Here is a 16,931-nt window from a genome sequence, read left to right on the forward strand (position 1 = left end):
AAAAAAGAATAATTTTAAATCCCAGAATTCCGATAACGATTTTACTTTATTAAACTAGCTATTTTTTTTAAAGTTTAAAACATTTAGCAGAAGAATATTTCACATTAAATACCCTTCTGTTTGCATTTTGTCCATCATGGTGAAAAGTAGCATTTCATTGGTCGTAAATGGCTGTATTTATCAAGTCTCTATATATTTTATTAGCTGTTGCCTTTGAACTGCATTCCAATCTGGGACTTTAAGGAGATTTGTTGTTGAAAACGAGCCAGACTGTTCAAAAAGAGCGGTCTGTTTCCTGTAAACACGTTTGCCTGTTGCGGCCTGTCTCTCACTTATCCTTCCTCTTCTACTGTTATGTGTTCAGTCGTTACATAAATGAGACAAAGGGTCATCTCTGCGTATCGCAGCACCATAAGCAGCGCAAGTTTACGAGGTCTCAAAACTGTAATTGGATCTGTAAATATTTGGATAAGGTTTCGGGAACGGTGTAAGGTAAAGGTGGAGGAACTGGCTTCAGTCTGAATCCAGCCAGGCGATAAGGCATTCTGCTAGTCTACTGTCTGCAAGGTCCCAAATACAAGCGGTCTGGCATATTTTATTTTTGCTTTGTACTTAACAGGTATATTAATAAAGCTATGTATTTTTGTATAAATATAAAAGTTGTTTAACTATATGACAGATAGAATTTTTAAAAAATATATATATTTCTTACCCTCTCATTTGGCTATATATATACTGTGTATATATATATATATATATATATATAACCACCTAACATATTTTTCCTTTTTACATACTGTAGGTGTTAGTTGGTCCTTGCATTACATAGGATTTCAAGGTTTTTCTCACATGGCTAAACTCCTGCCAGATACAAAGACTGATCTAAGAGACTGAAGCTTATAATCAGCCTTTCACACAGCTTAAAGGGGTACTTCCAGCCTGGACCGCTTTTTCAGCAATGCCCAAGGGAGGGGTGTGTGAAAACAATAACATCCACTTATTACCCTGGCTCCAGTACTGCTGTCCGCATTCTCTCCCTCTGGTCTCTTGGTTTCGGGTCGCTTCCTGTTCTGAGACCAGACTTGAGACGTGACGTGGCAGGTATGCTCAGCCATTCAGTGGCAATAGTGGTGCCTTCTCTTTCCCAATAAATGGCTAAGCACCCCAAGTCACATCTCAAGTCCCGTCTCAGACCAGGAAGTAGCCAGACACCAGGGGACCGAAAGCGGAAAATGCGGATGGCAGCGCTGGAGCCAGGGAGGTAAGTGGATGCTATGTTTTCCCACACCCCCTCCCTAGGCATAGCCGAAAAAGGGGTCCTGGCCAGAGTGCCCCTTTAAGCATAGTATAGCACCAGTGCTGCATGAACAATCGCTGGATGGTTTATGCGGAACTTCACTTGCATCATTGTCAGTCGGACATTCCCTGTTTACACACAGAGATGTGTGACTGGCCAACAATGATGATTAGAGTAGCACAATCCCAGTGACCAGCTGACGAATGAGGGATTGTTCATTTATCAGCTGATTGCTGGCTCTTTTAAATGGGGCAATAATTGGCCTGCATGGCTACTAATTGCCCTTGTAAAGGTCCCATATAGTGCACCTGACAGCAGGAAAACAGAGGTGTAAAGAGGTGTAAAGAAGAAGCTTTTGCTAGTCATCATCATTCCCAGCATGCTTTTTGTTATTTCTATAGTCCTTTCTTAGTGCTACGATATAAGTCTTTTTGTTAATATGTAAATGAGGTTCAAAAGTCCAGGGGGCGTTCTCCAGCACAGCAAAATCCCCGGCAAGTCCAGTATATGTCCTCTTTATGTTGTTGCTGTCAAAAGACAAGGGCTGGACTTGCCGGGGCTTTTACCTTGGTGGGGTACCTGCCATAGAGGCAGACCATGCAGCTGCAAATAGTCCTTAAAGAGGACCTGTCACCTCTCACCTCGTTCCTAAAGTCCCACTTCTTCAGATGGTCCCGGGGCGGAGATATCACCGTGAGAAGTCCAGCGCATGCGCTGCTCAGGTGAGTCGGACTCATCTCAGCACCGTGCACTAGACTTCCCACGGTGATATCTCCGTCCCCGGACCGGCTCCAGGAATGGGACTTCGGGAACGAGGTGAGTATAAGGGGTTCTAGCGGGGGATCTCCCGGGCTCTGACCCGGCACGGGGGGTGACAGGTTCCCTTTAAAGAGAAAGGATATGCTCACACAATGTCTTTTTCAGCTACATTTAGCTGTGTGGCCTCCCCTTAGCAATGACTTGTGTTTGCACATTATTCTAGTTTGGGGTCACTAATTGGCCTTTAGGTGCGGCTTGATTGAAAGTCCATTGAATTTAACAGTAAAAATGGAGAAAGAATGTTAACAAAAGAAAAACTTTGTGTGAACAACTAATAAAAAACGTCCGTTGTTTGCAAAAGACGTCCGAAAATAATGATCACGTTCATTATTTTGACGTCCGCGGTAAAAACTTCCGTTATTCAATGCATTGTGTCTTCCGACTTCCCATTGACTTCAGTGCATTGCCCTTACAGTCAGTTAAATCGCGGCAAAAATGGACTTTATTTTAAATATCAAAATCGGCCGCCTTTTCACTATTTTTGATGTTGTGTGAACATAGCCAAAGAGTGCAGCCTTGATTGGTCCCATCATCATTGCTATTGAGTGGCTATTGCTATCGAGTCCCTTCACTAAAGGAAATTAACTTTAAGCAAGCAAAGAGGTAGAGAATTGGCCCAAAGTTTTTGAAATTGTCAAGGAGGGGCAACCCACGCCTTCTTGTCTTAGGTGGCAAAACTAAATACCACAATGGCGGGTCCACTTTGATGGTTACTATGGGGCCCACTCTCTTAAATTCATGCAAGTAGCTGATATATCATACAGTAAACCTGATATTGTAAATGGGAATCATCCAACAAAAAGATAGATAAATAAAATACAAGCAGAAGTAGAAAACCAGCACCATTTTGTACTATAAATGCATAGTTTTATTATAATATGCATAACTGACCCAATAATTCTGCCTACTAGGACTTTAACAGTACCACCTTGAAACCAATTTGGGGAGTTCTTTATGGTAGTAATGAATATATGAAAGGTTGAGTAGCTGGAAACCATGCATCAAAATTATGGCCCCCCTAATGTTTATATGCCAGTAAATTACATGCTGCGGACTAAGAAACATGCCGTTGCGTGATCTTCAATGTTATAGTGTAATGTCAAGTGTATAGCGTCAGCGCATTGTTTCTTCAGTGCAGCGCCGAATCTTCACAGGTCGCTTTGACACCCTGGTGTTTCTCATTTATGGACTTTTTCACAACTCTTTAAATGCTCTGTAAATTAAAATGCCATCAAATACCAAACGCCATGTCCAGGAGAGCCTTGGAATTTGTTCCCCTGATATTTTTGTTGGATTTACGGTACATTTGAGATCTGTGATTCTTGAAGATGTTCTTCAGCAGGACATAAAAGCCAACCAGTTAGCCAATCTCCCCAGCAGGAGATAGAACATTCTACAACAGCTGCATTTTATTACATCCATTGAAATCCTATGGTGATATACAGGATGATCCCATACCTGGATTTATTAATGGACGATTTTTCATCATTATGTCTTTTGGTTGTTTATCATCTTCTTAATATATAATCATTCAATCATGCACAAGAGTCTACTACAGTCTATGGAACTAGAATATGTGGTCCTACTGTACCTACTCTGTATTCAGTATGATAAAAATTGTACCATGTTCTATTGGATGCTGTAAAATTCTAGGGGAGAATATCTAAGCAATACATCCAGTGTGGATGCTTAAAGTGTCACTGTCGGTTAATTTTTAAATTTTTTTTGCAGAAATCAATAGTACAGGCAATTTTAAGAAACTTTGTAATTGGATTTATTAGCCTAAAAATGCATTTTTATCCTGAAAAAGCAGTTTGAAGCTCCTCCCCCTACCTTCATGGTTTTCTATGGAGAGAGGAAGGGTGGAGGGAGATGAGGCACCAAAACAGGACAACAAAGAGTTAATTTATTGCTACATCACCGGCTATCTCCTCTGATGTCAGCACTGACCTCTCTGACCTCTGAATACCGTCTTTCACACAGTTATCGCTATGTAATCCTTTGTTCTCTGCTCTCTGCTGGCGACTAATCTCCCTACTGCCTACTCCCCCTCCCCTCTCTATAGATTACACAGGGCACGACTGATGTAAAAGAGTCGAGATTTCCTGATAATGAGCAGTGAATGAGAGAGAGGAGGGGGGGGGGGGCTGGGAAAAGCCTTTTTGAATGCAGACAATGACATATTTGTCTAATAAACCCAATTATAAAGTTTCTTAAAATATAATAGTTTCTTAAAATATTCATTTCTGAAAAAAAAAACACGACAGTGACACTTTAAAGAAAATGTACCATTAAGTACGTTGCTTTGGGTTTTTTACATAAATGGATCGGCACCAGTGTGGGGATTCCGGTGGTGTAGTCCTTCTATTGACCCACCACTTGGTTCTCGCGAATGGCATCGGTCTATTCCCGAGCACTGGTCCGACACAGAGCACTGGGGGCAGGCTCGCCAGCCTCCAGTCTCATGATCTCCCCTCTGTGACCCAGTTCAATTGTTTCTAATGGATCCATGTCACATAGAGGAGGGGGTTTCATCACACTGTAATGCTCCATGCCGGGCCGGTGCTTGGGAATAGACCGGCGCCGTGTGTGGGAAATGGGCGGCGGTTCAAAAAAGGACCACGCTACTGGCATCCCTGTGCCAGCGACAATCCGTTAAGGTAAAAAAAAACAACGACAATGTACCTTATGGTACATTCACTTTAAGAAGGCCAAAGCTGGTTCCACATATATTTCAATAAGGAATTATGATTCTTAAAGGAACCCTAAACATAACAATAAAAGGCAACCAACAACTTCCTAAATTAATTTACTTTCTTGATCCTATTTTGTCTAACATTAAAGAAAAAAATTTTCTCTGTGAGTCCTACCTTCTTCTCCTTGAAATGCTGTGTCTTGCCATCAACATTAGATAGGTGTTGTCGAAAGACGCTGAATTCAGAGGAGCAAGTTGGCATTCATCTGCCTAATCCTTTTGTTCTCGGGTAGATAAGTTGCCACAGCTTTCTCCCCTCCGCCTGATAAGAACATATGCATGCTTATCCACCTTGCTCGAGAGATTCCGAAGGGATTGGGATTCACATCTATAAAAGTCTGAAAAAAAACACCAGTTTGTTGGTTGGCTTAATTATACACTAGGCAGGTACAGTGAAACCTCTGAGATGACCACCCAAAACTACAGTATAAAATTATCTTATAAAGGATCCGTCCACTCGTAAAGCAGGGCCAATTGGGAGAAGTTTCACCATACAACCATTCTAACAATACTTTAAAAAAAATAAAATAAAAAAAAATCGCATTTATTTTGGGGGTATTTGTTACTGATCCAACAAAGTCCAATAATAATAAGCACCCAGTCGAAGTAACTTTGTTTTTTTTATCTTTATGTCTTCTAGGCAGCCGGGAAGCAGCGTTTGTCTATGCAATTTCTTACGCTGGAGTGGTGTATGCAATTACCCGTGCTTGCAGCCAAGGAGAACTGAAATCATGTAGCTGTGACCCGAAAAAGAGGGGTCGCTTCAGGGACGAAAGGGGAGAGTTTGACTGGGGAGGCTGCAGTGACAACATCGACTTTGGAATTGAATTTGCTAAAGATTTCGTGGATGCCAAGGAAAGAAGAGTTAGGGATGCCCGGGCACTGATGAACTTGCACAATAACCGCTGTGGGAGAATGGTGAGTTAGGGTCCCATTAGATGAAGCGATTTTTTACAATTAGCAACTAACGATAAATGATTGTTTATCATTAACCTGAAATCACAGAACGATAGTTGTTGTTTACGATCCCAGTAGGGATGGTCCGAACCTACTTCGGTTCGGGTTCGTACAAACCCAAACTCTCGGAAATGATTCCTGCTGTCTGCCCGCTCCGTGGAGAGGGTGGATACAGCGGGAGGACCGCCTGGAAAACTGGGATACAGCCATAGCCATAGGCTGTATCCCAGTTTTCCAGGTGGTCCTCCCGCTGTATCCACCCGCTGCACGGAGCGGGCAGACAGCAGGAATCTGATGCCGAGCGTTCGGGTTCATACGAACCCGAACCTCGGCAGGTTCGGACCATCCCTAGATCCCAGCAAAAGAATGAACAATGTGCAATTACACTGAACGATTAGTGAACAAATGTGGAATTACAGCAAACGATTAACGATGATTTTAGGGTCAGATCTAAAGCCCTTATTACACAGGGCGATGCGGAGAGGAAGCGAGCGCCAACCTGTCAGGTGAGCGCTCGCTTGCTCCTCGTTGCTCCCCAACAGCAAGCGAGGAGGAACAGGTAAGAGCCAAGGGGGGAGGGGAGCTGTGGAGGGGCTGACGATCGTCCGGGCAGCCCATAGAAGATAGCAGCAGTCTGCTACCTCCGCTCCTATTGGGCCGTGCGACAGCAGCAGATCATTGGCGTTTCAGCCCGTTGAAAGACAACGATCAACCAACATCGTTCATGTCGGCTGATCGTTGTCTTCTATTACACAAAGCGATTATCGTCTGTAAAGGCCGATATCGGCCAAATATGGCCGGTAACGGCTTTGCGTAATAGAGCCTTAAATTAACGATCAACAACATGCGAACGATTTTTCAATCGTTGCCTGCAATTACACAGGACAATTATCGTTTAAATTTCAACAATATAACAATTTTGCGCACAATAATTTCCCCGCGTAAGAGGATCCTTACTCTGAGATGTAAAGAGGTGTATGTGACAATGCTCTATAGAGAGGATAAGTAATCTTCTATTGTCGTAACATCGAATACTTTGCTTAGATGATTTATTTAAGTAAGAAAACAAATAAAAGTCCATCAAACTAATTTCTCTCAGCTGACAAAAAGTGGAAGGATAGGAAAAGACATTCCCCCCCCCCCCCCCCTCCTTTTTCCAGATGTCTCCAGATCTGGGCATAAGGTCTAAACTTTTTCAGCTATTAATGCTATTTGGAAAGAGCCCACTGGAGGTTGAGGCAGAAATATTTTGTGCAATAAATACATTTCCATGCTGGGTAATTTATGGTCCTCCAGCTCAAAGAGAATAAATAGTTATGATTTCAAGGGGAGTCATAAGATAACATCTAAAGAGGAGGGGGTTTATGGGAAACATTAATCTGCCAGATTTCCAGGGCCCATAATGTAGCATCATCTGCATATTGGATATTTTAGATTCTTGTGTCTGTGTCTTCCGAGCAGTTTAATTGCTTTATGCTATTTGTAAAAAAAAACAAAAAAACATTTTACAGTAATAGAGTCACGTGTCAGGTTTACACAGATTAGTAAATTTAAATTGAGGATACAGGTTAAGCGTTAGTGCTAAGCAAGCACTTAAATGCTAAAGTGCTCGTTACTCGGGTTGAGCATTTTTCAATGCTCGACTCGAGTAACGAACCCTATTGAAATCAATGGGAGAATGGAGCATTTAAAGGTGTTCCCTTCTTAGTAGAAGGGGGTGCCTGGTATAACCAAATTTTTACATATTTCATCCCTTGAAGAGATGTTTAAATGAAATATACAAAAATTTTAATTAAAAAATGAATAGATTTCTGCAAGACACACATACCGCCGGAGTTCTAATGTGTCTTGACGTCAGTTATTTAAAGGGGTTATCCAGCACTACAAAAATATGGCCACTTTCTTCCAGAGACCACATCACTCTTGTCTTCAGTTTTGGTGCAGGTTTTGTAACTCCGTTTCATTGAAGTGAATGGAGCTTAATTGCAAACCACACCTGAACTAAAGACAAGAGCGGCGTTGTCTCGGGAAGAAAGTGGCCATGTTTTTGTAGCGCTGCATAACCCCTTTAAGGTGTATGGCCACCTTAACCTGAATGCCACACATCGAGCATCAAGCTCGATCAAGAACCCCCATGCCTGATCGAGCACTATGCTTGCCCGAGCATTCTCGCTCAATGCTAGTAAGCATCGGTACATTTGATGCATTTAGGTGTTTGGTTAGTAAAAACAGTACAGTCCTCTGTGAAAACAAAAAAAATCTGGATTTCTAGTAGAATCTTGAAGACTACAATGGTTGCCCCACTTTGGGATATTACTTCCTAGGTGTACCATTATATTACAATGACTGTAAAAGCTTATATGATGTCTCAATCTAATCCCTGTCTTTACTTTAACAGGCAGTAAAACGTTTCATGAAGCTTGAATGTAAGTGCCACGGGGTCAGCGGGTCATGCACGCTAAGGACTTGTTGGAAGGCCATGTCAGATTTTAGAAAAACTGGGGACTATCTTAGAAAAAAATACAATGGAGCAATCCAGGTCACCATGAATCAGGATGGGATAAGCTTCACTGTAGCCAACCAGAACTTCAGAGAACCCACCAAAAAGGACCTTGTGTACTTCGAGAACTCTCCCGATTACTGTGTGATGGACAAGTCTGCAGGTAAGACTTCTTTGTCTTGATTTTTTTTTTAAATTCACTAAAGTGCTGTAAAGGCCCTCAGGCTTTCTGCTGTTCCCGTCAGAAGAAGAAGAAGTCTTGCAAAACTCATCACTTTGTTTGATCCTGTAGCAGCCAAAACATAATTGGGCGCTTCCTCTGGAGGAAAAGTCCTCAGGGAGAAGTTTCTCGGATGAATCAGATCTCTATCGTTTTATCGGTCATTAAGATTCTGTAGTTATTATGTTCAATGACTTCCCTTTGCAGACACTAAACCAGCTTACTTTGATGGCCGACACTTTGCTTTACACATCATGATGTATTATAGGGGAGAATAATGTTCTGTCTGATGGGTTGTTAAAAAAATAAAATAAAATTATCATTGGCTAAATCATAGTATTTGACCCTGTTCACACCTATGAGGCAGGAGGGGTAAGAAGATGCAAAGTAAGGGAAATTGAACATGGTGGGATGGAGGGTACGTGGGCTATCTGCTGAGGGGGAATGTATACATTATGGGGCTATCTGCAGAGTGGGGGGATGTACAAATTATGGGTGATTCCTGCAAGGGGGGACATATACAGTATAGAAGAAACTACAGCGACGGCAGCAGATCATTGCTGTATGAGTCATTTGTTTTTCAACATGTTGAAAAATAAATGACTGCAACGATCAGCCGACATGAACGATGTCGGCTGATCGTTGTCTTCTATTCCACGGGACTATTATCGGCCGTAACGGCCTATATCGACCGACTATGGCCGATAATCGTTCCGTGGAATAGGGCTTTAACAGTAAGCAGTTATTTTTCAAACGAAAGTTTAGCAATGGGGGAGCTTAACAGAAATAAGCATTTTTCTCTGATAAGATATCTTGCAAAAATTCATACAGTTACTTGTACTTCAGATTTACTAGAGTGTGACCATTTGAAGCTATTACGCTAAATATGGGGGAGGGGGACATCCAGAAAACCTTGTCTTTTGCATCTTTTATAGTTCAGTCAGGGCTTTCTTTTTACCCATATCGGTTAATTCTAGATATCTGGTGACTGGAGGTCAATCTCCTTAGTCAGAGGAAATGATAAACTGGGTAAAGTTGTTGACAGGGAAAGATTTAAAGGTAATATTCCAGCTCCACAGAATTCTCCTCGTCTCTGAAGTTGCTTTCACCAAGAAGAAGATGATTTTTGTAAATCATCCTGCAAGCTGCTCGTGCCCCCGGGGAACATTGCTGAGCACTTTCAATGGGCGTTTAATCCTTTTACTCTTTCAGTTGCTGGAGGGAGATGCAGTAGGCCAGACAGCCAAAGATAAAAAGGGGATCATTACCAGAAGAATGCAATGTCATATCGGCCTGACATGTGGCATAAAGGGCAGGAGACCTGGAGATGTCAGATAGGTGGAAATATCGCAGAGACAGACAGGACTGTATTTAACACACAGCGGCAGGAATCTGGGGAAAGGGGGGGGGGGGGGGCACTTTAAAAAAAAAATTTAATTGATTACATAACCGACAAGTTCTCACACATTCATTGACTATGATGGTGGGATTAAGGATCACAGGGCTAGGCTGTTCTGACACAGTTCTGATTAGCGCATATACTTGTACTATTATAGCATGACAGGGTAGTAGTTTTACATTTTAGCAGGATGTACAGATAGTGAGCTGCTCATTATTATTATGCCACCAATCAGCTGCTCTGCAAAGAACTTTGCACTAAAGGGGTACCCATTATGCCAAATATTTTAACTCGCTGCTCTCTTTCTAGGTTCCCTAGGCACTGCTGGAAGAGTATGTGACAAGGTCTCCCGTGGGACAGATGGCTGTGAAGTTATGTGTTGTGGGAGGGGCTATGACACCACCCGAGTTACCCGGACAACCAAATGCGAGTGCAAATTCCACTGGTGTTGTGCCGTGCGCTGTAAAGAATGTGAGGAAACAGTGGACGTGCACACATGTAAAGCACCAAAAAGGGCGGAATGGCTTGACCAGACTTGAACGCAAGCAAGGTCTGCTCGTCGGACAAGAAGTCCCGGGCCCCGCGGGATTCTGGGTATAAGTGTAGTATTGGCTGCATGGCTTTTTATTTAAGTAATTCTGCAAGGCACTAAAGACAAGACTATACTTCCCAGGATGCAGCGCGGACCTTCGGACAAAAAGGCCAGCTAAGAACCAATCCTTTTATATGAGAAGTTTGCGATAAAATAAATGGTTCTCAAAGTGTGATTCCTGGTCTACTCGCGGTACTCACCAAACTGCTGCTTTACAGCTTTCTCCTGCTGTGTGGCTTTTATCATTAATTGAGTCTGGTCCTTATATGCAAGTGCTTTAGATCAATGTGCTACGAGTATACATACATATATTGATGATGAAAGCAAAGGCAAAAAGTTACCTACTGCCGAAGTGTCCTCCAAGTAACCCAGTATTTGGGAACCTCTATGGGGACAGGATCGGCAACAGTTCTCCACTTTCAGAATCATGGATACAATTCACTGGAAGGATGTAGCTGCACTTATCATGCACATGTTGACCTTTTATACGGTTAGAGACATCTATGTTTGGATTACGGCAATTCACTTTACGGGAATATGGTAAAAGTCAACGCCCCTTTATGAACCTGCTCAGTAAGCCATAAGGATTTTCCAACAAAAAAAAAAAAAACTTCTCGAATGAACGAGTCCACAATGAAGATCTCCTCTACCAACTTCGAAAGTGAAATAAGTATAAAAAAAAAATGGAGATTAATTCTGGTCTCTAGAGGACTATGGATGTGACTGTGACACCCTCGTTTTGTAAACTTGCTTGTATGATGTGTATACTGCTTTAATATTTTTTAAAGAAAATCTATATAAACTTATATTACAACCATTTTCTTGTGTTATTTGCCAACCGAGGACAGTTTGTAGAACTTTTATTTATTCATATACGTTATAAAGAGGAAAAGAATAAAATATTAGTGATACAGTTGCGCTGGACGTTATTTGTTCATTGACGCCATTGCACGTTCGTACGATACACACGAGATATGATTTCTTGCAAAATGTACATTATTCGATGATGATGGACAATAATGCTGATCTTTAGTTTTAATAATGATAATATTAATAATAATAATAATAATTATAATGCTTTTATTTGTATAGCGCACACAGATTCCGCAGCACTTTAGTTTTCATGGTTTTATCTTCGTATAGGTCATGAAGAGTCACAGAGCAAGTGTACCTAGGGTAAGAGATGATCTCACATGCCAATGGTTGTGGTTGAGGAGAAGACCCTCAGAAAATAAAAAATTGCAGGCAGGGGGGTGCGAGAACATAATCAAGAAAGTATACTTACCCATCCCCATGACCCCGTAGTGACACACTCACCACTCTTGGACAGCCACCGGATGTCAATTCCAGCCAGCTTCCTTATACATCACGGCACTGGCTCCTGCTGATGTCACGGACCTGCTGATGGATTGCCCATTCAACCAGTCAGTGACGGCAGCGATGTCCCACCCCAATCACTGATTGGCTGAGTGAGCAATCCATCAACCGGGTACCTGATGTTGCAGTGGCTGTCAGATATCAGTAAGGCAGCAATTCGGGGGAGGGGGGGATGGGTAAGTATAATTTATTATTATTCAACACAACGCTGTCTGTCTGTGATTTTGTTTGTCGAGGGATTTCTTCTTTAAATGACTTTTCATATGTTGCTGCCCATGGAGATAACATAAACAGCATATTCTTACCTTTCCATGCTCACCTGGTGTCCTCCTACGTCATCTTTGGGTCCCCGGCTAAGTAATCCCACCTCCACTTCCAAGATAGAGTCATCTGCAGATGACAGCCTGCTCAGCCAATCACTGATCATGCCACTCATGCCACTGTCCCGTCTTGGCCAGTGATTGGCTGAGCAGGCTGTAACCCTTTGATGGAGGTGGAGGCGAGATGGCTCTGCTGGGGACCCAAAAAATGACATAGGAGGACACTGGGGGAACACAGAAAGGTATGTATACACTGTTTGTTATCCCCATGGGCAACAACATATGAAAAGTTATTTTTGAGCGGAATACCCCTTTAAGTCCTTATATCAGTCATATTTATGAAATATGGTTTGTTTTGGAAAATATAACTTTACAATTGTCTATCATCATAATTTCTGATGTTACAATGACAATATTTATTATGGTGAAAAACATATTTTCTTTAAGTTCTTTATTTAGGGTACGTTCACACTTACCGGATCCGCAGCTGATTTTCTGATTTCATTTAAATAACTGAACACAGCATCAAATCTGCACCATCAAATCTGCTGCAGATCTGCGGCGGATCCTGTAGGTGTGAACGCACCTTTAAAAGGAAATATTAGTTACTTTTACTTCTATAGCCTCCACAGAATGCTGTGTGAAGTCTATTTTTGCTCTACACTGTACTTGTATCTGCTTTTCCCTCTTTCTCTAACATGAGTGAGCTGTCCTCTAAGGTGTCTCTACCCTGTCCACGTTTTGAACCTGTGTGTCCTCCTTCTTGCTACAATTTTTAACAGAGCAGAACATCTACCTTACAGATTCATCTTTTCTTGCTCTCGGCAGCAGCTAAATGGTAGGAAATATCTAATGAAGACTTTCTGCATTAAAGAGTACCTCTCATTAAAAATAACTTTTCACATGTCAAAAGTTATTGATTACAATGGATCTCACTGCTGTGACCTGCTGTGATCAGGGTATATAGCAGGGGAGAGAGCGGCAGCAGCGTGATCCACTCCATATCTCCATAGCGACTAACTCCGACAATGTAGGTCTATGAGACTAAAGAAGACTTATAGGTGTCGTGTTCATGTTTTAAGAGCATACTTCTTCCACTCATGCCCACAGTACAAATATAACAATCAATTTATTGAAATGGTTGGAAGGTTCCTATTCTCCCCATTTTAAACTGGTAAACTGGTCAGGGGTCAAAAGGATGACAAATATTTAAAGTCATACTAATACAGAGAAAAAATAATAAATATTAAAGATGAGCACAACTCAAGCGTGCTCATGTTCGATCGTTCAACATTCGAATATCAGTGGCTGAAGAAGTTGGTTGCAGCCCTAGGGAGTCTGGGAAAACATGGACAACCATAGACAGCATCCATGTTTTCCCAGAAATCCCTAGGGCATCATTTTCTTCAGCCATTGGTATTCAAATGCCAAGCGATCAAACCTGAGCATGGTACATTGACTATGGGGGGGGGTGGGGGGTACATAGTCCAACTACAGAGGAGGTAAGGAGGTATAAGGTATGACGGCCTTATTGCAGAGGGAAGATGTATACAGTAGGAAGGTAGGGATGTATACAGTATAAGGGCTACCTGCAGAGGGGGGATGTATACAGTATAGAGAGGAACAACTCCAGAGGGTAAGGAAGGTATACAGTATGGGGGCCTTATTTCAGAGGGGGAGTGTATACAGTATTGGGGATAGGGAGGTATACAAATTAAGGACTATCTGCAGGGGGGTGTATTAAGTATGGAGGGCCAACTATAAAGGGGAAAAGGGAGGTATACAGTACAGTATGGGAGTACAGTTCAGTATGGGGAAACAACTACAGAGGGGGGAGAGAGGTATGCAGTATGGAGGAGGTCCTTACTTCAGGGGGATACATACAGTATGGGGGGAGCAACTACAGATGGGGAAGGAGGTATACAGTATGGGGGAAGAACTACAGAGGGGGAGGGAGGTATACAGTATGGGGGAAGAACTACAGAGGGGGAGGGAGGTATACAGTATGGGGGGCCCTTACTGCAGAGGTGGGAGGGAGGTATACAGTATGGGGGGCCCTTACTGCAGAGGTGGGAGGGAGGTATACAGTATGGGGGAGCAACTGCAGTGGGGGAGGGAGGTATACAGTTTGGGGGTCCCTTACTGCAGAGGGAAGATGTATACAGTATGGGGAGCAACTACAGCGGGGGGTGGGGGGTGGGGAGAGGTAAAGAGGTATACAGTATGGGGGAGCAACTAAAGTGGGGGGAAAGAGGTATAAAGTATAGGGGGCCCTTAATGCAGATGGTGGATGTATACAGTATGGGGGAGCAACTATAGAAGGGGGGAGGTATACAGTATGGAGGAAGAATTACAGAGGTGGGAGGGAAGTATACAGTATAGGGGGCCCTTACTGCAGAGAGGGGATGTATACTGTATAGCGGAACAACTAAAGGGGGGGTGCATACAGTATGGTGGAACAACTAAAGAGAGGGGAGGGAGGTGTACAGTATGGGGGGGCTCTTACTGCAGAGAGGGGATGTATACTGTATGGTGGAACAACTAAAGGGGGGTGCATACAGTATGGCGAAACAACTACAGAGAGAGGAGGGGGGTATACAGTATGGGGGGCTCTTACTGCAGAGGGGGGATGTATATAGTATGGGGGAACAACTAAAGGGGGGGGTGCATACAGTATGGCGGAACAACTACAGAGAGGGGTGGGAGGTATACAGTATGGGGGGGCTCTTACTGCAGAGGGGGGATGTATATAGTATGGGGGAACAACTACAGCAGGGAGGAGGGAGGTATACAGTATGGAGGCCTAACTACAGGGGCAACTTACAGTAAAGGAGCCTAACAGTAGCACATATAGTATAGGGGGCTAACTATCATGTAGCGTGGGGCAATACTGTGGGGGCATAATGGTTTTTCTCAACCTAAGACCTACCCCATAATCATGTACAGAAAATAGAATACGTATAGAATATGTATTAGTATCTGGTAATAAAATATAGGTAATAAATTGCCTTTATTGGAGTGTAACGTCCATAGAAATAAGGGCTGAAAATACAGTATATACCTACAGTGAACAGTATACAGCATACCTGACCATAACATACTGTATTAGACTCACTACACCAGCACGATCACTTGCGAACAGACATCTTCTATCATTGTCAGCATCATCACATCGACCATCTTACACCTGGTTATGTGTTTTCATAAGTCAGACAGAGGTAATGCGGGTAAATTGTTAAGAAAAATGCAATGTTGAACTTCCCCTTTAATTAGAAATGTCGGTATATTTTACCATGAGGCTAATTTTTTTTTATTTTTTTACTCTCTTTCTAGAGATAGGAACGTGCAGGTATATTTGCCTCTTGTGAGCTGATTTATTGACTTGTTTGAACTAATATTTGTGTAACCTGTGGGAGACCTCGGTGCGGGAGGATATTTTAGATGAGGACTACAAGTCTATTAATTCTAAACATGAGGGAAACATAGGTCTCCAGCCAAGGGCTGTTAACTACTTGACTGCTAGCACAATGTGATGTAAGAGTTCCTGGATCTGGGAGGGAAAAAAAATCCTGAAGTAGTGAACCAGATCTCGAACCCTCTGAAGACTAATGTGGAACTGAGAGGAGATCAGGATCAAATTAAATTATCTGCACGCATTGGATTTCTCGTACGTAAAGCTCATATTGGGTGACATAAACATTTGACATAAACGATTTCAAAATTCCGCAGTCAAGGAAAATGATCACACCAAAATTCAGACGCCATGAAGGAAGTAAAACCACCTGTGTGTAAAAAGCCTTACGGCTCCTTCACATCGATGTGGTTTTCAGGCCATTCCTATACATAAACATGAGAAGTCCGCTCCTTACTATGAAATTCAATAGTCATGAACAGAATAGGACAGAGCAAATCACAACTAGGCTGTAAATCATTAAAACGCATCAGGTTTTTTTTTTTTCCAGACTCTGAATTCACATACATGGCTTAAAGCGATACTCTAGCCAATAGAATTCTTTTGAACCTCCCATCATAGGCAAGGTGAGGGTGATCATTCTCCCTGCTCTCCTTTAAACTGAGTGACTCTGTTTCTCTGATATCACACTGGTTCTGGTCCCTCATGCTCCTAAATTAACTGGCCAATTTACGTGGAACTTTTTGTGTGGGCTAGAAATAACTTTCCGGATAAGCTCTTGCTTACAGAGCCTATTACATGGCTCGATAGTTGTGCAGCAAGATATATATGTGGTGTCCCACCACGGGTGTTGCTATTGGTTACGCCCCTCGCAAAAGCCTGTACTTATTGTAAGTGAAGTGGCAAGTTTTGCCACTAGATATCGCTATTATAGGTATGTGTATTCAGTGGTTGCACGGCTGAAGTATGGAAAGGGTTAAAGTTTATTTGTGTGTCACATGGATCTGTGAACCTATAGGAGTATCTTCTTCTTCTGTCCTATCATCTCTTACTTTACTTCTTTTTTATGCACTCTTCACCCACTCACAGCGCACTTTAGATATGCTGGAGATAGGAAGTCACATGGGTAGAGGAAGTGTGAAGGTCTTTTGTGTTAGACGTTGTAATGGAAGGACGCAAGCTATAACGCTCCATACAGTGATCCCTTTGGGCCTTGGTCCTCTGCCAGGTCCCCAGCTTTAGAGAAGATTCTTAGTCAGGTTCCTGTATGGTGCGGAAGCAAG

General features: G+C 42.5%; 1 protein-coding gene across 3 annotated transcripts in view; it reads left to right on the top strand.

Moving 5' to 3' along the window:
* WNT2B (Wnt family member 2B) overlaps positions 1–11,440 on the top strand; it is a 59,708-nt gene extending 48,268 nt beyond the window's left edge. For 2 of the 3 annotated variants that reach the window (XM_069946152.1, XM_069946153.1), the window contains exons 3-5: positions 5,512–5,789; positions 8,227–8,491; positions 10,257–11,440. In XM_069946152.1, the coding sequence (XP_069802253.1) occupies positions 5,512–5,789; positions 8,227–8,491; positions 10,257–10,486 (773 nt within the window). In that variant the 3' untranslated portion in view covers positions 10,487–11,440. Of the gene's footprint in view, positions 1–5,502; positions 5,790–8,226; positions 8,492–10,256 lie in introns of all 3 variants that reach the window. The other variant, XM_069946151.1, reaches the window with a different exon arrangement.
* The last annotated feature ends 5,491 nt before the right edge of the window (positions 11,441–16,931 follow it).

This window comes from Dendropsophus ebraccatus, chromosome 11, assembly GCF_027789765.1.
Source record: "Dendropsophus ebraccatus isolate aDenEbr1 chromosome 11, aDenEbr1.pat, whole genome shotgun sequence".
Lineage (NCBI taxonomy): Eukaryota > Metazoa > Chordata > Amphibia > Anura > Hylidae > Dendropsophus > Dendropsophus ebraccatus.